Source organism: Meriones unguiculatus, chromosome 5 (genome assembly GCF_030254825.1).
Source record: "Meriones unguiculatus strain TT.TT164.6M chromosome 5, Bangor_MerUng_6.1, whole genome shotgun sequence".
Taxonomy (NCBI): Eukaryota; Metazoa; Chordata; class Mammalia; order Rodentia; family Muridae; genus Meriones; species Meriones unguiculatus.
In genome coordinates, this window is record NC_083353.1 from 43,269,309 (window position 1) to 43,290,945 (window position 21,637).

General features: G+C 52.5%; 1 protein-coding gene and 1 long non-coding RNA gene across 4 annotated transcripts; both read left to right on the forward strand.

Moving 5' to 3' along the window:
* Positions 1–327: 327 nt before the first annotated feature.
* On the forward strand, positions 328–10,361 carry Tpra1 (transmembrane protein adipocyte associated 1). Of its 2 annotated transcripts, none has more exons than XM_021646872.2 (12): positions 328–563; positions 3,943–4,067; positions 5,899–6,030; positions 6,144–6,276; positions 7,380–7,466; positions 7,603–7,675; positions 7,788–7,867; positions 8,266–8,376; positions 8,461–8,521; positions 8,668–8,770; positions 8,918–8,998; positions 9,775–10,361. In XM_021646872.2, exons 3-12 carry the CDS (start codon positions 5,915–5,917, stop codon positions 10,037–10,039), a joined length of 1,110 nt encoding a protein of 369 aa, XP_021502547.1. In that variant the 5' UTR covers positions 328–563; positions 3,943–4,067; positions 5,899–5,914; the 3' UTR covers positions 10,040–10,361. The 2 variants fall into 2 exon arrangements, with proteins under 2 accessions (XP_021502547.1, XP_021502548.1); XM_021646873.2 differs by lacking the exon at positions 328–563 and adding an exon at positions 600–1,278.
* A 4,761-nt stretch (positions 10,362–15,122) lies between these two features.
* LOC132654224 (uncharacterized) lies at positions 15,123–18,960 on the forward strand. 2 transcript variants are annotated; one of them, XR_009591877.1, is made up of 4 exons: positions 15,123–15,723; positions 17,185–17,403; positions 17,495–17,872; positions 18,382–18,960. It is a non-coding gene; the product is annotated as an uncharacterized LOC132654224 (long non-coding RNA). The 2 variants fall into 2 exon arrangements; XR_009591878.1 differs by lacking the exon at positions 17,185–17,403 and having other exon boundaries at positions 15,128–15,723.
* Positions 18,961–21,637: the final 2,677 nt, after the last annotated feature.

Here is a 21,637-nt window from a genome sequence, read left to right on the forward strand (position 1 = left end):
CCCGAGGCTCCACCCTCGGAGACATGAAGCAACCCGGTCGGAGGACCGGAGTTAACTCCAGAAAGACACGGGGCAAAGGCGGAGCATGTTCGGTGCCGCTGTCCCGAAACGTTCTAGGGGTGAGCTGTGCAGAACCTCTTTTTCCGGTAGAAGTTTCTATCGTCTACACTTTTCTTCGCTGCTTGCTGCTGTCCCTTTAAGAGTTCCGCGGGTTGCCCCGCCCCCTGGGAAATATTATTGGCCTATTCCACTCCTGTGGGTGGGAGCCCGCTACGATAGGCTGCTGCACGCCGGGGGCGGGGCTGAGTGCCGATAACAGGGGTCGTGACTGTTTTCGCAGCTTCGCTTAGACGAAAAACACCAGCGGAGGCGCTTGCGAGTCTCCGCTGCCGCAGAGGGCCAGGGAAGTCCTCGAGTCCTGTGGGTGCTCTGCGCGCTGGCGGTGTCTGGCTACCTGCGGCCGTCCCGAGTGGAAACTCGGCCGCGGCTCTTGAGCGACGCTCCCCGGTTCTCGCTGCTCACGGGGGGTCGGAGTCCCGCGGCCTGCGCTGCTGAGCTCTCAGGTAAACGCGGCCGAGTCGGCTTCTGCTCCGCTGAGCTAGCCAGAAGGCCTTGCCCCTCTCCTTCCTCGGGCTCGGGCCTACCTCCTGTCCCGGTGCCACCCGGGATGCAGCCGCAGGACAGCCTTTGAGAAGTTTCTGGGGACCCTAGCGGTCAGGACCGAACCCTGTGTGGGTCTGGGCACCGGCAGCTCCCGGTGCAGCCCGAGCTCGGCGGCAGCCGGAAAGGACAGCCCAGCCTCTGCCTCTGCCTCCCTGGCCTTTCGGAAGGAAGGGACAACTCCTTTAAGCTCCGTAGGGAGGAGAGGGCTGTGGGGTATGGGACACAGACCTCCAGTCCTTGTCCAGCTCGGGTGCATTGTGCTGGAAATTTGTGCGCGTCACAGCATTTTGTGAGGACAGACAGACAGAAAACATGTAAATACACCTACCGCAGATGGAGTCCTAGTGCTGTAAACAGCACACGGAAGAGCCGGGTGGTGGTGGAGGAATCAGGAGGTGGAGGCAGGAGGATCAGAAGTTCAAGACCTGCCTTGGGTACATGCAGAGGTGGAGGCTAGCCTGGGCCCCATGAGACCCTGTCTTTAAAAACAGACCTACTGAAAGAACACCCAGGTGGGCTAGAAGTGCTGACGTCCACTTGGAAGGGAAGGTAACCAGAGTGATGAAATCAAGCTGGGGGAAGGAAGGTAATCGAGCACAGAGACCTCTGAAGTAGGTGAGATACAAGCTGGTGGCTAACGAAGGGCAAGAAGGGTTGGCAGAGGGCAGGTCACCTGGACCATCCCTTTTTCCTGGTGTCCACGGTGGCCTCTTAGGATAGAGTCTCTTCTTTGTCACCAAGGCTGACAGATTCAGAGAGGCACTGAACTTAGCCTCTCTCCTCTGGAGAGTTCCCATGCTGCCCTGCAGCTAGATTTAGAGGCTCAGTATCCTGGGAGTTAAGGGAGAGAAGTAAGAGTTTGGGGCTGCTACCCTCCTACTGGATAGGGATCCCATATGAAAGCTCAGAAGGTTTGGGCAATTCCATCTCACAGATGGGAAAGACAAGCTCTCAACTTCTGCCAGGGAGAGAAGGCCCTTGGGAGGGGTGTGTGTGTGCATGTGTGTGTGTCTAGGGATGTCAGAGTAGGTCCCACCTAAGGCCCCAGCAGGCTAGCCACAGAGGGTGGGAGGAAGGCGAGCCCGGAGCCATGGGCAGGAGCCTGCCTCTGGAGAATGCTCTGAGGTCAGAGCTGCCCTCTCAGGTTCACAGGTAGAAGAAACCTTGCCTCAGTTCCCTGGTCCCCAGAGGCCCGGGCTCCCCCATGATGTTCTGCTACTGTTTCAAGATGTCGCAGCCCATATTTGTCTAGGTCAGCCCTCTCCTTCCTCTTTTTCCTGGTGGGCCAGCTCCTTTCACTTCTCTATCAGTGCATGTGGCCAAGGCCAGACGAAGGTCTGGGGAAGGAGAGGCTCTGGGGCCATAGGATAGAGTCTGTGGCTCCACTGGGCAGTGCCCACCCTTCCCCTAATGGTGCTTGCCCAGTGTTCCTCGGAGGGCAGCGCAGGGTACTGGACCTGTGCACTGGAAGAGTGTCCTGATGTGTTTTTTCTCACTACTTCAGTTTCTTTCGGAGTACAATCATCATGTCAGGTGCAGTGTGCTTGGCTGCCTCCCAGCCCCAGTGCTGCTGGAGCGGAATATTCTGGGTCTAGAGTGTGGCTTGGTGGCTCATGGGCCTCTGCCTGCTTAGCAGTGTCCACTCACTCAGGTAGAGATTAATATCTTGAGCCACTGCTAGGTGTAGAACTGGCCAGAATGTCAGGCTCTGGAGGGGACAGCTGGACTATGGGCAGCTGGTGGCCATACCTCTGAACATTTGTACCTCCCAGGGATGGGTTCCCACTCCTACAGTGGAGTGTCACAGTTGACAGCAGACACCTCTGTCCTTATTCCCAGAAAAGCCACTGGACCTTGTAAGGACACCTGGGTCCATGGGCAGACCTCCCCACCACCCCACATTCATTCACTCAGCCTGTAGGAAACTCATCTATTGCCTAGCTTCTGTAGACATTTTCACAGCTTGCCTTTTTTGGCTGTCATAGCAACCTTGTTGGATAGCTGTGATTGTCCCTGTGACACTCAGAAGGGAAGTGACTCATCAGAGGTCACACAGCAAGCAGGCGGCAGGGCCAGGAATGCCATCCTAGTCAGGCTTGCCAATTCCGTAACCTACAGGAGATGGGAACTAGGCCTGGGACACAAACCTGTTGTCTCTTTAGCTATTAGGAGACCGAGGCAGGAGAATCACAGGTTCAAGGCTGGGCAGCATAGGGAGACCCTGTCTCAGAAGGAGGATTAGGGATGTAGGTCAGTGGTCCAGTGGTCCAGTGCTTGCCTCGAATAGGACCAGTCTCCAGCAATGCAAAATAAAGAAGCAAAAATCTGGTATGTTTGAGACATTGAGAGATCAAACTCAGATACCCTGGTAGTGAAGAGGACTTGCCGGGGGTCTTATGATCGGGAAGGATGGGTGTCATGTGTGGCTGAATCCAGGGGTTGCTGGGAGTTCACAGTTTCTCTCTGCATCCAACTTGTGGCTCTGCCCTTTGTGAGCTTTCTCTCCAGAGTCCCAGCCCAGAGTCACAGTTGGCCTGCTGACCTCAGCAGGATAGGTTATCACTGGCCAGGGTGCTGCAACTTTCTGGTTGGCCAGGCTTGGATATGCTCACATTTCCTGACATTTGTGCTTTGTGAAGAGCAGGAGCACTGAGCTCTCTCGGGAAAGTGGGGCCCTCTTGCTGCCTCACCCTTTTGTCCTACCCTCTCTGACCTGTTGCAGTGTTTCCTCCCTGTCTCACCTTCCGCTAGGCCTGCCCATTCTCTGCAGTAGCCTAAGGGACCCTGCCCACGTAAAAGGGGACCTGTCGCCCTTTTTGGAAAGGCCTTTTTCAGTACTCTGAGAGTGCAGTCACACTGCATGAAGGTATGCTACCCCATCTGACCCAGCCGCCCCAACCCTGTTGTTCTGTCCAGCTTCCCAGGCCCTATTCTTTTTGGTCTTTGGACAAGTCTGTTTCTACCTCAGGGCCTTTGTGTTTGCTGTTCTCTCCAAAGAATGTTCTTTATCTAGAGTTTTCCAAGGTTGACTCCTCAGTCACATGTCATCTTGACTGAACACCAACCTAAACCAACCTTCACGTGTTCCCTGGAACTCAGCCTTAACTGTGAAGCAAGGCCATGATAACTGGATAGAAGACTGTGCTGTCTTTGGAAACAGCCTTGGGCGTGTATGGAGGGACCCACAGAGCATCTTTCTTGCTACTTTCTGACTTCAACACATGCTTCTGTCTAATGGTCTAACATGGCTGCTTGTGTTCCATCGTGTTCATATTCCAGCTGATGGGAAGAAAGAAGGGCACGACCTGAAACTGGCGAGTCACGCTCTGCTGCTGCTGTCCACGTGGCCAGTCCCTCCTGCAAGGGAAGCTGGGGAAAGCAGACTGAAATCCAGGCTTCTGCTGGTAAGAAGTGTGGATACTGGGGACTTCCCTGTGTGTGCTGTGTTTCTGTCCTTGTGTCCCACTCTGCCATCTTCTCAGCACTTCTCTCCAGCAGAAGTTTGCATTTTACTTATAAAGGGTTTGTTTTGTGTCTGCTCTCTTTCTGTCCCTGGAAGGAAGACCTCAGGAGAGTAGGCCTTGCCTGTCCTGTCCCTGCCATATCCAAGTGATCCAGTGAGTTGTTGGGTACACTGACCACGTGGCTGGTCAGATCTGCTGGGCAAGCAGAAGGATGCATGAGTGATGGATGGTTGCTCCATTCGCCTCTGTCATCGTCAGGGCTGGGAAGAAGCCAGAGTCTTTGGAGGAACCAGGCACATACTTCCCTCCTTAATCTTCCCCATCAGCAAGCTGGAGGTGTAACAAATCAGAGCGAGGGCACAGCCTGTTTAGAGAAGGCTGGGGACCTGGTCTTGGCTGCCTGCTTAGGGGTTTCCTGTTCTTTTCAGCAGAGGTAGCACTAGAGTGTATAATGGCCCCAGCAAACTGAGATGTCCCTGAGTCTCCCAAGGCCTGCCTCTTCTTGATGCTGTCCAGAGAGCTTTAAGTAGACCTACAGGGCCCCTTTTGCTCTGTTGCTAACACTGACCGGGAGAAAGGGGGTCGACACCAAGCTCCTGGCCATTCCTGCCACAGGCAGGTCATCAGGCCACGACCTCTTCCTGTGTAAAGCTTTCTGAAGCTTTCCTGCTAGTATGTAGGATTGTGTGCCCCCCGCCTGGGTGGAGTGCCTGGGGCGCAGTGTGTGTGTGCCACCCTAGGCTGCAAAGTGGACCCCAGCATTGTTTCCATATTGGTCACGTGGCGTGTCTGGATCCACCCACCTCACATTTGGGAGGCCCATTCATTTTGCCAGCAGTTCAGGTTCATTCTTTTTACTGCCATCTTGTGGTCATGGGCTGACACTGCATCCCCTGCGTGGATGCTGGCTGTTTTGGATCGAGTGATTCCTGACCCTGATATCATCATCCATGAGTCCTGGGGCTCAGCTTGTGCTGCAGGAAGCCCTATTGCCATTTCCATGCAGTTATCGCATCAAGATTCCTCATCTAGGGTTTTCTGGCCACCGTTAGTCTCCTCTCTTCAAGGCATTGCAGGGACACCAGATCCTTAGCTCTCTGGTCCCCCAGACTGAACATCAGTCTTTTCTGCCCAGATGGCCACGAAGACGGTAACCTCTAGGCTACTCTGGCTTCCAGCTTCTCCTGGCAGCCTGGCCTTCTCAGATGCACCACCCTTGCCCTCTCTCTTTGTACCACTACTCCAGGCCCTATATCTAAAGACCTCTTTCCAGGTATCCCCTCCACCTGTAGCTGCTTTCCCAGTGCAGCAGAGAGGGTTTCTCCGAGGACATTAGTGGCCATGTGGCCTCATAGATCAAATGGTGGGTTAATTTTTGCAAGGTGGGGTTGGGAGCCATATCACTGAGACTTCAATCCTGGCTAGGCATTCTACATCACCATGGCAGGGGCAGGGTGGGGGCCGTGCTCTGAACTCCATCTCTGGAGACTGGAGGAAGAATCTGGAAGGTGCCTGTCACTGCCTTCTGGCACATGATTCTCAGTAATTGGCTTGGGTGACTGTCAGGGGGCAGAGGCTTAAGGCAGAGCCTGAGAGGAGGGCCCATGTCCTGTACAGAGCTAAGAGCCCCCTCAGTCTTCTCCCTGCCTCCTACCAGGTGAGTCTTAAGTATGACTTTTACTCTGCGCTGCCATTTCGGTTTTCCCTGAGAGCCTTAGGCTGAGGGAGGAGGGCCAGGGCCCTGTGCTTAACCACATGGACTTGTCTTCAGGGCCACTGCTGGTGGAATGGCCAGCCTGCAGGAGGCCAATGGAAGCACAGCGTGGCCACCGCCCGCAGCATCCAATATCAGTGAGCCCCACCAGTGCCTGCTGCTGCTGTATGAGGATATCGGCTCCTCCAGGTAGGGTTGCTGGCTCCGCTGAGGGTGGGCTGTGGGTGGGCTCTCAGCATGTCATGGGCTGGGGAACTGTGGATCTACCTCACCAGTGAGATAGCTTCTGTGCCCCCTGCCAGGGTCCGGTACTGGGACCTCCTGCTGCTCATTCCCAATGTGCTCTTCTTCATCTTCCTGCTCTGGAAGCTTCCCTTAGCTCGGGCCAAGATCCGTGTCACCTCCAGCCCCATTTTTATCACCTTCTACATCTTGGTGAGTTTCCTCCAATCAGTGACAGATAGCCTATCTCTGATTTAAGCACAAAAGGAAAATGAATGAATTGCTTCCATAATGAAAATGGCTTCAGTTATGGATCCGGGGACTGTTCCTTTTGCTCTTTACTGTGCTCGGTTCTCTCCATGGAGATGATGCCAAGGACAGCTGGGAACTCACCTGGCTTTACCAGCTGCACCAGGGAATCCCTCTTTCCTGGCCCTTAGGGGAAACTTAGCCTGGCCTTAAATTGTCCCATCTAGGATCCCACATTCCCGCCTGAGCCAGTTAGCAAGGAAAGGGAAGGTTGAGGCAGGTCAGTAGACCATGCTGACTGAAGGAGGCAGGTGATTCCTGTGGGAACGTGGGGAATGGGTACTAGGGGGATGGAATGAACGTTGATGAGGAAAATGTTCACAGCAGCCCCATTCAGTCGTCCATTCTTCCACTTATGTAATGGTTTGGCAGCAGTCTTGCCTGACAGAAGGGCCTGTAGTCTCAGCCTTTGGTGGGCCTTATGCATGTTGCTTTGGGGATATGGAGCAAGGCTGTGCATGAGGCAGAGGCTCTAAGGGTAACCTCCCTGGGTGTACCCCCACTTCAGGGTGTGGGACTCTTTTTTCCATATGGAGAGGAGCCTAATTGACTGGAGTACCCTACATCGAGACTCTGAGATGTCACTCCAAGAGCTGAGTGGCTCCCTGGCCCCTTTTGTTGTCAGACTCTAAGCTTCCCACCAACAGCGTGTGGTGGGCAAGTAGGGAGGCATGGCGTGGGGAGCACTGGGGGCTAGGGAGGTAGAAGTGGAGCAAAGGCTGGCTTTCTTCTGTCACTTGCCTAAGGTCACAGAGCAGGGAGGCAGGGGGCCTAGGAAAGCTCCAGCTGCCTGGTCCTCTAACCATGGTGAGACAGTGGGTCTTCGGGTGGGCAGCAGTGGAGTTCTCCATGCCTGAGCCCTGTGTTGGGACCTGCCTTCTTATGTCCCACTCACCTTCCCTGTCCTATTCCTTATCTGGTTACAGCCTCCCATTCTTGAGTGGATCCTGCAGAAGTGAGGCCTTGTTGGTCCTAACACTACACTCTGTCCTTCTCTTGCCCTGCAGGTGTTTGTGGTAGCCCTGGTGGGCATTGCCAGGGCTGTGGTTTCTATGACGGTCAGCGCCTCTGATGCTGCGACAGTTGCTGACAAGGTGCAGGGGGGGGAGCCAGTCTGGTGGAGGTTATGATGTGCCCTCTGTACCCTGATCCACCCTGAGTTGGAGAGACTCAGGATATCTGTCTGGGTGGAGCCCACCCTCAGTTGACCCTGTGCCTCTCTGTGCCCAGATCCTGTGGGAGATCACCCGCTTTTTCCTGCTGGCCATTGAGCTGAGTGTAGTGATCCTGGGCCTTGCGTTTGGTATGTGTGCTGTTGGGCTGTGCTGAAACCTGGACCCGCTCTCCCTACCCTTCCTGCAATTACCCACAAGTGGACCCTAGGAGGAGGGGCTGACTCACCCTGTACCTTACAGGTCACCTAGAGAGCAAGTCCAGCATCAAGCGGGTGCTGGCTATCACCACAGTACTGTCTCTGGCCTACTCAGTCACCCAGGTAGGTGTGTGGGGAGGTGTCAAAGGTCTTGTTTCTAAACTATGAGTGTTCCCAAGGAATCACATGGACCAGGCAGGGCCACCTTCCCCTGGACGTTCCCCTAGGTGAGCCTCAGGAAGGCTAGGTAAAGTGTGAGAGCTAGTATCTAGACAGACACTCTGAGAGTATATGAGATGGGCCTTTTTTTTTTTTTTTTAAGGCTGGATAGGGCCACCCTTGAAGGCTTTGTCCACAAGGGACTGAGCCAGGGTCTGAACTGCCCCTGGAGTTAGGTGGGTAGCCATGGCTGGGGCATAGGCAGGGGTGGGGCCTGGCATGCTGGAGAGCCCTGGGCTCTGCAAGGGAAACCCAAGAGAATCTCCAGTGCTAGGACTGACCAACCTCCTCACCTACAACAGGGGACTCTGGAGATCCTCTACCCTGACTCCCATCTTTCGGCTGAGGATTTCAACATCTACGGCCATGGCGGCCGCCAGTTCTGGCTAGTCAGCTCTTGCTTCTTCTTCCTGGTGAGGTCTGGCGTGCTCCCTGGGGGCAGGTGAAGTAGCCTGGCCCGGCCCGGCCCGGCCTCCCTGTCACCCCTGTCTCTGCAGGTCTACTCACTGGTGGTAATTCTCCCCAAGACCCCGCTAAGGGAGCGTGTGTCCCTGCCTTGTGAGTATCTGCTGGGGCAAGGTTGTGGGGGCATTGGCCTGTTCCGGCCTGCAGCTGGGGAGCCCTGGGAAGGGGCATCGCTTCAAGGTTTATACCTGGGTCCGAAGGGTAGGGTGGTTCAGAAGCTCATGACCCTTGCCCCCTAGCGCGGAGGAGTTTCTACGTGTATGCAGGCATCCTGGCCACACTCAACTTTCTGCAGGGGTTGGGGAGTGCTCTGCTGTGCGCTAACATCATTGAGGGGCTCTGGTAAGAGGGTGCCCACCATGGGAGTGGGTTGGGCCTGGGGTGGAGTGGCTACCACCGAGGCAGAAGGGGTCCCCATTCCTTTGGGCAAGGCATGGGGTCAGGGCAGGACCACAGGCCCTGGCCATGCTGACCTGCTCCCTACCACAGCTGTGTGGATGCCACTACCTTCCTGTACTTCAGCTTCTTTGCACCTCTCATCTATGTGGCCTTCCTCCGTGGCTTCTTTGGGTGAGTAATGGCCAGACTTATGTACTCCAATGTGCCTGTAACTACTGTGTATGCATGGCCATCGGGGTGGGTGTGCAGAGGGCGCTGAATGGCACTATGTATCTCTTTGTGGATGTGCAACAAGCACAGACAGCTGCATTTCCCACGAGACAGGGCTGCAGCTTAGCAGTGCTGTTCCATTACCTAATTTTGTCAGCAGCACCTACTATGAGCTAGACCCTGCTGTACAGATCCCAGGGGAGCAAAGCAGGCATGAGTGTACCAGCATGTACCTGGCAGGGACCCTGAGGGTCCACAGTGAGCTGAGGCACAGGTGCTTGTGGGTAACGTCAGAGGCTAGGATGCAGGGACCGGCTGATAGGGTGGAGTGCAGGCATGTGTTTGCTGTCCTGTCAGGGCTGGGGTGATGGATATGGACTATCTCTGGGGAGGCCTAGGTAGTGCTGTAAGGGGCTGCTGCCTGCACCAATCTGCATAGGCTGCTGCTCTATTGGGCCTCCTCTAGTTATCCTGAAGACCAGGTTCGGGAGTAGGCAGTCATATGCTGCAGGCATGGAGGTCACACGTGGCCAGGGTTGGTGAAGCCTGGGGTTTAGTTTATTGTCTCCCGTGGGGTATAGAAACTCCTGCCGCAACTCTCAGGTGTGTGTGTGGGACCAGCTTCAAAATAAATCTTGGTGGGCTCAAGGATTCCTTCAGGGACCTCAGATGAGCTAGGCTTCTGTCTGGCCCCTGCTCCTCCTGACTGCAGCGCTTCCTCCACGCTGTCTCACCAGCTCAGAGCCCAAGATCCTTTTCTCCTACAAATGCCAAGTGGATGAGGCTGAAGAGCCAGACATGCACCTGCCACAACCCTACGCGGTGGCCCGGCGCGAGGGCATAGAGTCTGCGGGCCCTGCGGGGGCCTCTGCAGCCAGCTATTCCAGCACGCAGTTCGACTCTGCCGGGGTGGCCTACTTAGATGACATTGCCTCCATGCCCTGCCACACGGGCAGCATCAACAGCACAGACAGCGAGCGCTGGAAAGCCATCAATGCCTGAGTGGCCACCCAGGCATCAGGAGGTCTGTGAGGACAGGTGGGCTCCCAGGTGGAGCAGAGTGCAGCTGAGGAACTCGTGTGGATAGCCCCTGGACAGGTGTACCTGCGCCCCAGGCACCCGGGCTCTTCCTGTTCTCCATCCCCACTTCTCCTTTGCCGCCTGTGCTCCAGCTTGGGACCCCCACGTTCCCAGCACTACGTTCCTGCTGGGGTCCTGCCTGCCTACCCCCTTGTCCCTTCCCCACAGCTCTCAGCCTCCTTTGCCACAGGGCAGCAGCGTGTATATTTTCTTGATCTATTTTTTAATAAAAGCAGAAAGAGTAGTAGGTGTGTGCTGGTGCCTTTCTGCAGCAGGGCCGTACAAGTGGCAGGGAAGCCCCACCAAGGGATGTCCCCAGAACTGGCTGCCAGGGCAGGGTGAGGAGCAGGCCACTTGTTGGAGGGTAGGACACCAATGTGGATAGAAGGGAGTTCTGGGAGCTGAGGTCTGTGAAGTATGGTGGAGCCTGCGGTCCCTACCCCCCTTGGCTCCTTACACTCTCATCTCGGGCCACCCCTCCAGCAATGTCATCAATAAAGTAGGGGCAAAGGGACCCTCCTAACCCTGTGTGTACCAGTCATCTGCCATGATAACTCACTGTAAGTCTCTGGACAGTGCAGGACCCTGGAGGGATCCTGGCTGAGAGCAGAACAGGTGGAAGAAAGTGCTGGGAGTGGGCTGGAGCCATGGCTCGAAGGTAAGAGTGCTGGCTGCTCCTGCAGAGGACCTGAATTCGATTCCCAGCACCCATCTGGCAACTCAACCATCTAATCCCAGGGGATCTGCCCCCTTCTGACATCTTCGGGCACAAGGCACATATGTGGTACACAGACATCCTTGCATACAAAACACCCATGTACATTAAAATATAACAATAAAACAAAAGGCTGGACTGGAGGGTGTTCTATAAGACATGGTAGGAAAAAGGAGCTCAGTCTAGTAGGTGACCTCCAGGCAGGAGGTCTGCCAAGGTCATAGCCAAAACAAGTGGTCAGAGCTAAGAGGCCATCACAGCTCAGCTGGGTGTCTACTTGCCCAGTGGCTGGCCCTCAGGCCAGGAAGGTGCCAAGGGCACAGCCCCTAACATCTTGTCACATGGTAAGGCCCCTATGGAAGAGTCCTTGGGATCTAGACATTGCAGATGACCTGGTATGGTCAATGAGCTTGAGCACTGGCGGTGAAGGGGCAGACCACAAAGCTGGCAGAGTCTCTTTGAGCTTCTCTCATAAGGCGCGCACAGGAGTCTGGGATGTGGGTGTGGATTGCTTGCTCCCTGAAATTACAGCAGCTGTGGGAACCACCAAGGAGGATTGGGCAGTCAAGTACAGAGCCAGGTTCATGCTGTTGCTGAGTGTGTGTGCATAAGTTGTGCATGAATGTGAGTGTGTGTGTGTGTGTATGTGTGCGTGTGCGCGCGCGCGTGTTTAGTGAGTGTGAAGGAGTAGGCTGTGACGTCACAGTAGCAAACTTTGCTTTTCAAAGCTGTTATTGAGCAAGCTGTGGGAGCCACCACAAAGCTGAGGCAGATGCCAGCTTTATTACTGGGCTCTCCCAGCACTCGGGGACACAGAGGAGGATGGATCTCTGAGCTTAAGGCCAACCTAGTCTACAAAGCAAGTCCAGGACAGCCAAGACTACACAGAGAAACCCTGCCTCAACAATACAGAGAGAGGTTGAATTTTATGTGAATGTATGTATGTGTGGGTATATGCTTGCTCTATGTGTGTTGTGGGGTGGGGGATTGTCCACAGGGACCAGAAGAAGGCTCCTCTGGAGCTGGAGTTACATGGTGACCAACCTAAAGTGGGTCCTAGAAACAGTCCAGTGGTGGTGGTTAGTTTTATGTCAACTTGACATAAGCTGATGTCATCTGAGAAGAAGGGCCCTCGAATGAGAACATGCCTCTATAAGATCGGGCTGTGGGCAGGCCTGTATGGCAGTGGTCCTCGCCTTCCTAATGCTACAACGCTTTAATGTTGTGGTGGTCACCAACCATAACATTATTTTTGTTGCTACTTTATAACCGTAATTTTGCTGTTCTAAATCATATAAATATCTGTGTTTTCTGATGGTCTTAGGTGACACTGTGAAAAGTTGCGACCCACAGGTTGAGAACCACTGATGGAGGTATTTTTCTTAGTGACTGATGTGGGAGGACACACGCTCTGAGGCTGGTGGTCCTGGATCCTATTGGAAAAAAAAAAAGGCTGAGCAAGCCATGAGGAGCAAGCTGGTAAGCCGCACTTCCCCATGGCCTCTGTCAGCTCCTTCAGGTTCTGCCCTGTTTCAACTCCTGCCCTGACTTCCTTGGCTTTTGGTCAAGGTGTTGCTGTGGTGTTCCATCACAGCAACAGAAAATCTGACCAAAGACATCAGCCCTCTCTCTGTGAGAGTAGTCTGTGCTCTAAAACCACTGAGCCATCTCCCCAGCTTTTTTGTTTTGTATTGCTTTGTTTTAAAAATAAATGCAGACACTTCACACGTGGAGAAGCAGAACAAAGCAAGGCATAGTAAACGTCTGCGCCAGGTGGGTGGTGGAAGGTGACCTTCCCCCTCTGACTTTGACGTTATCTCTACGGGCAGGGGAGGAGCCTGTGCCTTGGAGCTAGCCTGCCTGCCAAGCTCACCGGGAGGCTGCTATTGTTTCACCTTTGAACCTTGAGAGCACCGCAGCTGTCCATGCCCCATCTCAGTGGGTCTTGGTGGCCTTTCCAGGCAGGTGGGAGAAGGGCCTCTCTGTAGGTGCCCACACGTGTGGGTGCTCAGTCATGACCAGCAAGCCACCTGGAGAGGCTTGATATTGCTGCAGTGAACAGTACAACTCCAAACCCTCTGGAATTCACAGTTAAAGTACTTTTAATCAGTCTTCTACAGGGACTAAGAGTTACTCTCCCAGATAGGCCTTATTATTATTTTTTAATTTCCTACTGTAATAGAAGCCCTGCTTTTGGGGGGACTGGGGGGACTCGATGCACAACTGCTTCTAGTTGAAGCCTATGCTTTCTAGCCTCCCCTGAGTGATGGGCCCAGCAGCCAAGTTCTGGTCAGTGGGATGGAATGGGCAAGCAGCATTCTGCCCAGAAGGAGAGGGACAGGGCCCTTTCCAGCTCATGGAGCTGTCCTTGTAATGGCTGTGGTAACGGTAGCCATTTTGAACCATATGTTACCTCAGGGACCAGAAGCCTCTCCTGCAACAAGATACAGGGGCTGATATCCCTGACCCTGCAAAGTGTCTGCCATGGCCTTGGAATTCAGCTTTCCAATGGCTTCTGGAATGAGCAAGATAAATGGCTATCTTGTTTAACCACATTGGGCTCTCCCCTCACACTTGAACCTAATCTTAGCCAACACACCAGGCTGCCAATCACATGCTGTGTTCGCCTTGTCTTTCTGAAGAGTCTGCCTTGGGCAAAGACTGTCAGCCAAGCAGCCAGCCTGACTGCGGCTTATGCCAGCACCCACTGCTTTGAACTCTCCATGGATGAAATCTCCAGGCCAACTGCAGCTGTTCACTGCCAAAGCACTCAGGCTCCTGAAGGCTTTGGCCACTGTTTGCAGCCCTGAGTGTGAGAGCTTTTTACCATAACAAGCCTTTTGGGGCTGTGGGGGAGGACTCTGGCAGACATTTTTATCCAAAAAGCAGCGGAAGTCCTGTGATTGGTGCAAATATGATTTCTCATTTGCATGAAGGACTACTATGATTGGGGACAAAGTGGTCCCTCATTTGCATGTTGTGAATAAAGTTCTTTTTTTTTTTATGTGAATAAAGTTCTTTATGTTACAGAATGGGCTGGGCTGTGGTTGGTGCTGATACCTGACACACACATACCTTTGAAAGCTGCCTGCCTGGCTCACCCTTCCAGTCTGCTGACCATCCTCTGCTGCCCCCTGGTGTCAAGAGCAGCTTCAGCATCAGCTCTGAAGGCCGCTGAGGAGAGGAGAGGACAGCAGAGGAGAAAAGGGATGGCAGAAGGGATAGTGTTGGTGCAGCAGAGATGGTGGAGAGCTGAGACTGTAGGAGCAGAAGGCTGTGAGAGAACTACAAGTCCAAGTCACTGGAAGAGTTTCCATTCTTTGCAGTTCTTAAGAGCTGGTCTCACCATACCACAGGCCTAGAGCTGAGCACTGGTTGATATGATGTGCCCCACTGTAAGCATAAGAGCTGTAACCCTAGTGACTGATGATTAAAGGCATGTGCCATCATGGCTGGCCTTACTTGTTCTTTTTTTAAAGTTGTGTTTATTTTTGTTTTGTGTGTGTTTGCCACATGTGTGAAATGCCTGTAAGGCCAGAAGAGAGTGTTGGATCCCCTGGAACTGAAATCATAACTGATTGCAAGACACTATGAGGGTGCTGGAGACCGACCCTCAGTCCTCTGCAAGAGCAGCCAGTGCTCTGAACCACTTCTTCAGTCACTTATTTAACTAGACTTTGTTATATAGTGCAAGATGACCTTGAACTTCTGATCCTCCTACCTCTACTTCAAACACTGGGATTATAGAAACGAGCCACCACCACCAGTTTATTCAGGGTTTCAGGTGCATTTGACAGGAACCAACTGAAGTGCATCCCCAGCAAACGTAGGTGAGTGCTTCTCAGTCCCCTTCTGCTGCCGCCTTCTGTTTTCTCCATCTCAGGCTGATCGTGTTGGGGGTGTGGTGTGGTGGGGGTGGAGCAGGAGGTGGCTGCAGAGGGGAGCTTCTCTGTTGAGACACTCTCCGTTGTCTCTCCCTCCTATTTATTTATACAGTACATTTCCTGCATGTGTGCCTGCACACCAGAAGAGGGCACCAGATCTCACTATAGACGGTTGGGAGCCACCAGGTAGTTGCTAGGAATTGCACTCAGGACCTTCAGGAAGAGCAGACAGTGCTCACAACCACTGAGCCAGCTCTCCAGCCCCTCCATGGTCCGTTTCTAAGCAGCCTTCTAGGAGTCCCAGGTGATAAGGGGAGCTGCTGTGTGATTGGCCCCAAGGCCTGGCTGCTAGAGCATGCCTAATGCTTGGTTCCTCCTATCACTTGGCACTGAGGCCTCAGCTGCATACTGTAGCCTGTTGTGAGGTGTGTGCAGCACTACTGCAGTCAGATCTCCTTAGGGGCCTGGAGTGAAAGTTTTGGTTTCTTTTATGTTTTGTTTGTTTTGGTCCCAAATGTGGGATGTGGAAATGTTTTTAGTTCATTCTCAGTTGAAAACAAACACATGAGAGGGCCCATGATCTTGGTCAGCTGAAAAGGGGCAGGTGAGCGGGCATGTGATGTTTTGCTGGAAGCTGCCTCCCGCAAGGGGAGTGGTTTTTAAACAGCCTCCGTGGACTTGAGAAGGGATAAATAGAGGCCCACCGACAGGGAGACATCGATTTTGTATGGATGCTCTTTGTAAGGTGCACGTCGCTTCGCTGGTCTTCTTGTCTCTACACTTCACTTCTCGGAGAGAAACCCTCAGAGCGGGGAGCTTTTCGTGGCACTCCAGCTGAGTCTTGTGGCTTTGGCTGACGCATTCCAATTGGGCAGAGTCTTGCTGTTTCTGCTGAATTGTGCCGTTGCTGTTGATTCGTGTTGCTGTTTGGTGTTGGCTGTCTGGCTGGACTGCTGGTATCCAGATAATGAAGAGTAGACTCACTTCAAGGAACTACATCTAAAAAGGTCCACAACTCCCTTTTCCTAATAATTTTCTTTCTCCCCTGCCTCTCGTCAGTGGGTTAGAAGGGAGGTAGAAGCATTTAAGAACCCTAGATAAAATAGGTTTTGGAAAAATCTAAGCCTACAGGAGCCTCTCAACACAGAATCAGTTCCATCTGGCTGGGGCCTGATAGTGTTCTGGAGAGGGCAACTTGAACAGAGCTGGGAAGCACAAAGGCACCCCAGGGAGACAGGTCTCCAACTACAGAGATGTGAGCCCCCACTCTATAGGTCCACAGACCTAGGGTCCATCCTGCAGCCCCTGTGCATGTATAAGCCTTAAATGTTGCCCTGTGGCACGAGGATGACACCCCACAGGCTGCTGGGACATCGCCAGCAGCTGCTGCCAAGAGCCATGTGACCTAGAGGACAACCCACCCCACTCTGCCCACCCAGTCTCCAGTGACCTGTCCCTCAGCCTGTCCAGCCAAGGAGTGTCTCATGAATACAAAGAAAGAAGCCTCTGACATTTGGCAGACCTGGGGCCATGAAGCCGAAGGCTCAGGAATAGGCCAACAGATCCCAGAGGCCACAAGTTCCAAGAACTAAAAGACATACAGCTTCCCCCTCAGCAGGCAGAGAGAGGACTGTAGCTCCAGGCATGGAGGCTGGAGGTTCACTGCTCTGCTCGAAAGGTCCAGCATTCACCCTCACTCACCAGCAGCCTCTCATGGTGATACCAAATGACATCTTCTGGAGCTACAGCTCCTGGGTGAGCCTCAGAGACTAGGACCCTCAGCTCCCATAGCTGCTATTGTAACAGCTCTCAGGCATAGGACATCCAGACTCTCAGACCCTAGTAGTGGCCTTAGTTGTAACAGCCTTTGGCTCTTGAGGCAGGGCAGTGTCCTGGTGTGGAAATCTTCTGGTGACCAGAAACAGTTTCTCTTCTGTTTCTCATCAGTCCTGGCTCTCTGTCCTCTCTCTTTTAACTACCTGGTGTCTCTGCTTCTACCAGCACCTGTGTTTTCATTGTGAGGACAGTTACAGCTATTAGAGAATGCTTAGCCAGAAGGGGGTGTGGCAAGGGCTCTCTGCATCAATCAGGATACAGCCCTTCATGCTGGCTACCAGGGGAAATGCTCCCTCTGGTCTGGGTGGAAATGGCTGCAGATTCTTCTTAGCTCACCCGAGGCTGGTGGTGCCCAGAGAGCCTGGTTCAAACTGTCTGGAGGGCTACCGTTGTGCTTAGCAGTAATTGTGGTCTCAGAGGCTCCTTCAGGCTTCTGCATAGTACTGCCCAGGAGGAGCAGCTGACTGACAGCATTCCTCCGCCTAAGGCGGAGACCACAGTGGGTGGGGGGACCTCTTCGGTGTTGTTAACCATTCACAGAAAACACTCAGTGCACAGTTCCAGCAAAGGCAACCGCTAATAATAGCAGCCTTAACAGTGTTTGTTCCTTTCTCCTAAATCTTTTACTCCAGCTCCTCCGCACTGCAGAGCTGACTTGTATTATGGAAGACTGGCCATAATGAAACCCTTGCCCTGACTTCCCCAGGGAATTCTGCGAGTGGGAGGTGGCAGTAACTTTGTGTATGCCCAGCAAACTCCCTACCAACCGAACTACATTCCCGGCTCCAAGAAAGCCTTTATAGTGTCTGCTCATTACTTTCACCGCTCATTGCTGATGTCCAGTTAGCAAGGTGAAGTCACTGTGTCCTTAGGGAGGTGTAAGCAATTGATTCTGGGGAGCTGGACAGGGCCACCAACTTAACTAGCTGCATTGCTCCCTAGGGAATGACGGGCACATCCCTCAGCCCAGCTAATCAACATCCAGCCAAGGTGCTTCTGGAATTCTTCCGAATGTGAAGTACTTGCTGAATAATTTTTCTTCTTGGACAAGGAAGTCATCCAGGGGCAGAGGAGAGCCGGGCCAGAGTTGGGCACAGAAGCCACCAGCTTTCGAACACCTGGACACACCTGGGCTTGAGCAGGGACCAGCTGGGACATTCAGACATAAGAATGAGGGCAGCTTCTTTTTAACTCAAACCAGTTTGAGCTGAGCTCTTACCACTCAAACCTGGAAGAGCCCAGCTGATGTGAAAAAGAGGGAGAAGCCAAGGGATGCTAGGCTCCACCTGAGGAGAAGCGGACACTGGGGCAGGTTTGAAGGTGAGCAAGGGGTGAGAATGGGGGTGGGGTGGGGCAGGAGCGAGAACCCAGGTCAGTGCTGATTTAAATGAAGCCAGACCCTGGGAGTCTTGACTCCCATAAGGCCCCTAACAATATCTCAGCGTCTGCTAATTATTTCCATCCATGCAAATGGCAGTGATCTTCTTAAGACTTGACAAAGAGATTTCAGAAAACAGCAGACGCCAAATTAGATGTTATTAGCAGGGCAAGAAATGATCATAGGAGATGTCTCAACGATCACACGCTTCGGGGGACACGGCTGAAGGCATCCTAATGGCTCTGTGCAAATCAACCTTCCAGGAAGATGTAGCTATAGCAGCAGAAACTAGAACGGGCTTCAGGCTTTCACATTGTTCTCCACGCTGAAGGCTATATATATATTCTCCTGCCTGATTAGAACCCATTTTTGTGGCTCTGAGTGCGGCTGCTTTTGCAGCTGTAGCAAAGTGGGCACTTTTTTCTTTCTTATCTTCTTTCGGATTCTTCAGGAGCAAGAAGAAAAGCTCAGAGTTTTCAAGGCTAAATGCTGAAATGTCATTATTCGGCACCAAGAGGAAGAAAAGAATTTTTAAAGTAAGAGGCTCCAAAGCACAAGGACTGTGACCCTGGGCAGCAACCCACCCCTACCCGGGGAGGGAGGCATTCAGACACAGCCGCCCTGCCCGGCCCTCCCTCGAGGCCTCCCTCCCCTATGCTCATCTTTCACACTGAGTGGACTTAACTCAAAGGAAGGGACTTCTGGCCAAAGTCCTCTGGCCAGGCCTGAAATTGGTAGAGACTCCTTCAAAATTCTAAAGTCCTTTCCTCTTTCCAGGTGGGGAATCCTCAAGACCTCCACTTTCCTCAGCCTAGACTTGAATAAAACACTCACCCTGTGACAGAGCAGGAGGCGACCTGATGTCCAGGTTTCCTCCTCCAGGAAAGAACCTGCTGCCTTGTCTGTCAGGTGAGCTGACACCTGCCCCAGGCTTTGACTCATGACTTTCACAATTTTAATACAGGCACAGGGACCAGAATGGGGAAGGACCCTCGACATTTGGCCAAGCTCTAAATAAATCCATTTCCTTCACCAATTTGCGTTTCTTAATTTCTTTTAAAATACAGAACTGTGGTGGCAGGTTTCTGGGCCAAAGCAGAGGTTCTCAACCTGTGGAGTCAAATGACCCTTTCACTGGGGCTGCATACCAGAAATATCCAGCATATCAGATATTTATATTATGAGTCATTAACAGTAGCAAAATTACAGTTATGAAATAGCAATGAAATAATTTTATGGTATGGTTGTTCTAGAGGCACAAAGGCCATCCTGCTCCTGCTCTTTTATCAGTTGGACTCCTCTGCATATAAGCAGCAAGAATTCACTTCAAACTAGCTTGAACTAAACCAGAGGCCTGTAAGGCGTTCAAAAACTCTAGCTGTGCTGGTTCACATACAGGCAGATCCAGATGTTTTCATGCTGACTTGTTTCATGTGCTTAGTCCCTGTCCGAGCTCTGCTGTGCCTGGGGAAGCCTTCTCAGAGATGCTGGCAGGAGAGGGAGGACGGGAGCTGGGGGGAAGAAGTGAGGTGGAGCACGTGACATCTGCATCTTTAGTATAAACATACTCAGCATATGCTTGCGGGGGGGTGCCGGTCCCGCTTGGGCCATGTGAGGGGTGCTCATGGATGCACGGCTTTGAGTAGGTACCAGCTGGACCACACCGACTTCAAGAAGAAAGCCTGGGTCCAGGCTGGCACAGGGGCCCCATGACGTCTCCGCACTGTGCCCTGCTTTTCCTGAGCCCCACTTCTCCATCACAGGACGGAGGCTCCAACTGTTTAGTCCTCAAGAGTGGCCCCATCCCCTTGCTAACACCCTCACCTGCGTGCACGAGAAGGCTGCCTCACAGCTTACTTTTGCTTTGTTGGCCAAAAGTGGCTGAAAGAGTCACTTCTCCATGTCTGGTCTGGGGCTGCTCCTCTCCATAAGTGAGGGAGAAAGCAAAGAGGTGGATACTAGGCAGGCAGCTGGAAGCTGGCAGCTGGCTGTCAGACTGAAAATGGTAACAAATGGGCCCAGAGGCTGGTGTGGTTCAACCGACGCCTGGCTGGAGTCCTGCACTTTCCCGTTGTTACTGGGTGCTGACGCAATTATTTTAGGAATCAATCATCACAGGTACAATGAAAACCCCTGTGTCCATCCCTTCTTTCCCAATCTGAAACAGAAACTTTGGTGTGTGTGTGTGTGTGTATGTGTAAATAACATGTGACCTCTGTCATGTCTGCTCTGATGTGAACCAGCTTGTTCTGAACCACAACTTGCTGGTTCATCTCGCTTTGATTAGGGACTAGTGCTAATACTCAGGATGCCTGTGTGCCCCTGTTACATAAATGGCATCATTTATTTGTCCATTCTCCTGTCAATTTCAATTGTTTGGTAGCTGTGATAACAAAGGAGGACGGGACACATCTCCTGCATCCGATTTTCTTGAAAGCCCTTCCGTGTGTTGTTCTGAGGAACAAAGCCACTGTGATCATAGCACACGCATCTGCAGTATCGCCTGTGCTGCCATTTTCTTTTCAGTGTTTTTAACAATCCCTGAAGATTTTGAAGCAGGGGCATGACGCAGACCTGGAAATTTCAAACTGGAGTCTTGAGATCCTTTAAAAGGGCTCTTGAGGTCAAAGCTATTTTGAAATAATGTGAGACAACCCCTGCCTTCTCATTCTCTCACAGGTGTCCAGTAGAACGTTCTAGGCACAGTATGTGTTGACTTCATAGCTCTGGCAGCTAAAGCGGCAAGCATGAGCATATGTGTCCTTTAAAAGTCTCTCTCTTTTTAAAGGGGCTATTTTAGCGGATATCAAAATGGTTCAGCAGATAAATTAGCAGGTAAATTGTCCCAAGCTGGATCCCTGGGACCCACATGGTAGAAAGAGAGCACTGGCTCCTCCAGGTTGTCCTCTGTCCTCTGCATGTACACCATGGTATATGTGACCACACATTCAATAAATAAAAACACATAATTTAAAATTCATTTTTAAAAAGTCTTTTGCCAGGCGGTGGTGGTGCACACCTTTGATCCTAGCAAAGAGGCAGACGGGTGGATCTCTGAGTTCGAGGCCAGCCTGATATATAGAATGAGTTCCAGGACAGCCAAGGCTGTGTACAGAAACACCGTGTCTCAAAACAATAGCAACAACAAGTCTTTAAACCAGGTATGATGAGCCATGCCTATAATCTTTGCACTTGGGAGCTCCGTGAGACCTTTTCTCAAATGAAAGGAAATTGTCTATTTTAACAATGAGTATTGTAAATCTAGACAGTGTACATGAACACCAAGCTCTTTGAGGTCCTCAGTGTTTAAGAATGTAAAAAAGTCTCGACATCAAAACCTTTCAGGTTCTGCCAAAGACAGAACCACCATTTCGACCCGTGGGGCCAGCGCATGACAACCAGCATGAGAGTCCCCAGGGTTGCCCTCTCAGACTGAAGCAGCTGTGAGTCCTCTGTCTGCTTCGTTTATCCAGGAGAGCTTCTTGGGATGCTGTTGACAAAGGGTCTTTAAAGTGTGTCAGGCAGAAGCAAGCACTGGCTTTTTCACCGGAGTGGGTGCTCAGGACAGGTTGGCACTAGGACTTATTGGGACACACTTTTTGTTTCCTTACTGCTGAGCCAAGTGAGCTAAGCAGCCTGTTTCTAAAGCCTGCAGAGAGGTGAGTGCACAAACTGCACAAACATCCCATGCAAATGACAGTTTGGGT

Coding starts and splice junctions, on each gene's coding strand:
- Tpra1 (XM_021646872.2), top strand. CDS start 5,915: ATGGCCAGCCTGCAGGAGGCCAATGGAAGCACAGCGTGGCCACCGCCC. Junction 6,031..6,143: donor GAGGATATCGGCTCCTCCAG/GTAGGGTTGCTG, acceptor GCCCCCTGCCAG/GGTCCGGTACTGGGACCTCC. Junction 8,771..8,917: donor AACATCATTGAGGGGCTCTG/GTAAGAGGGTGC, acceptor TCCCTACCACAG/CTGTGTGGATGCCACTACCT.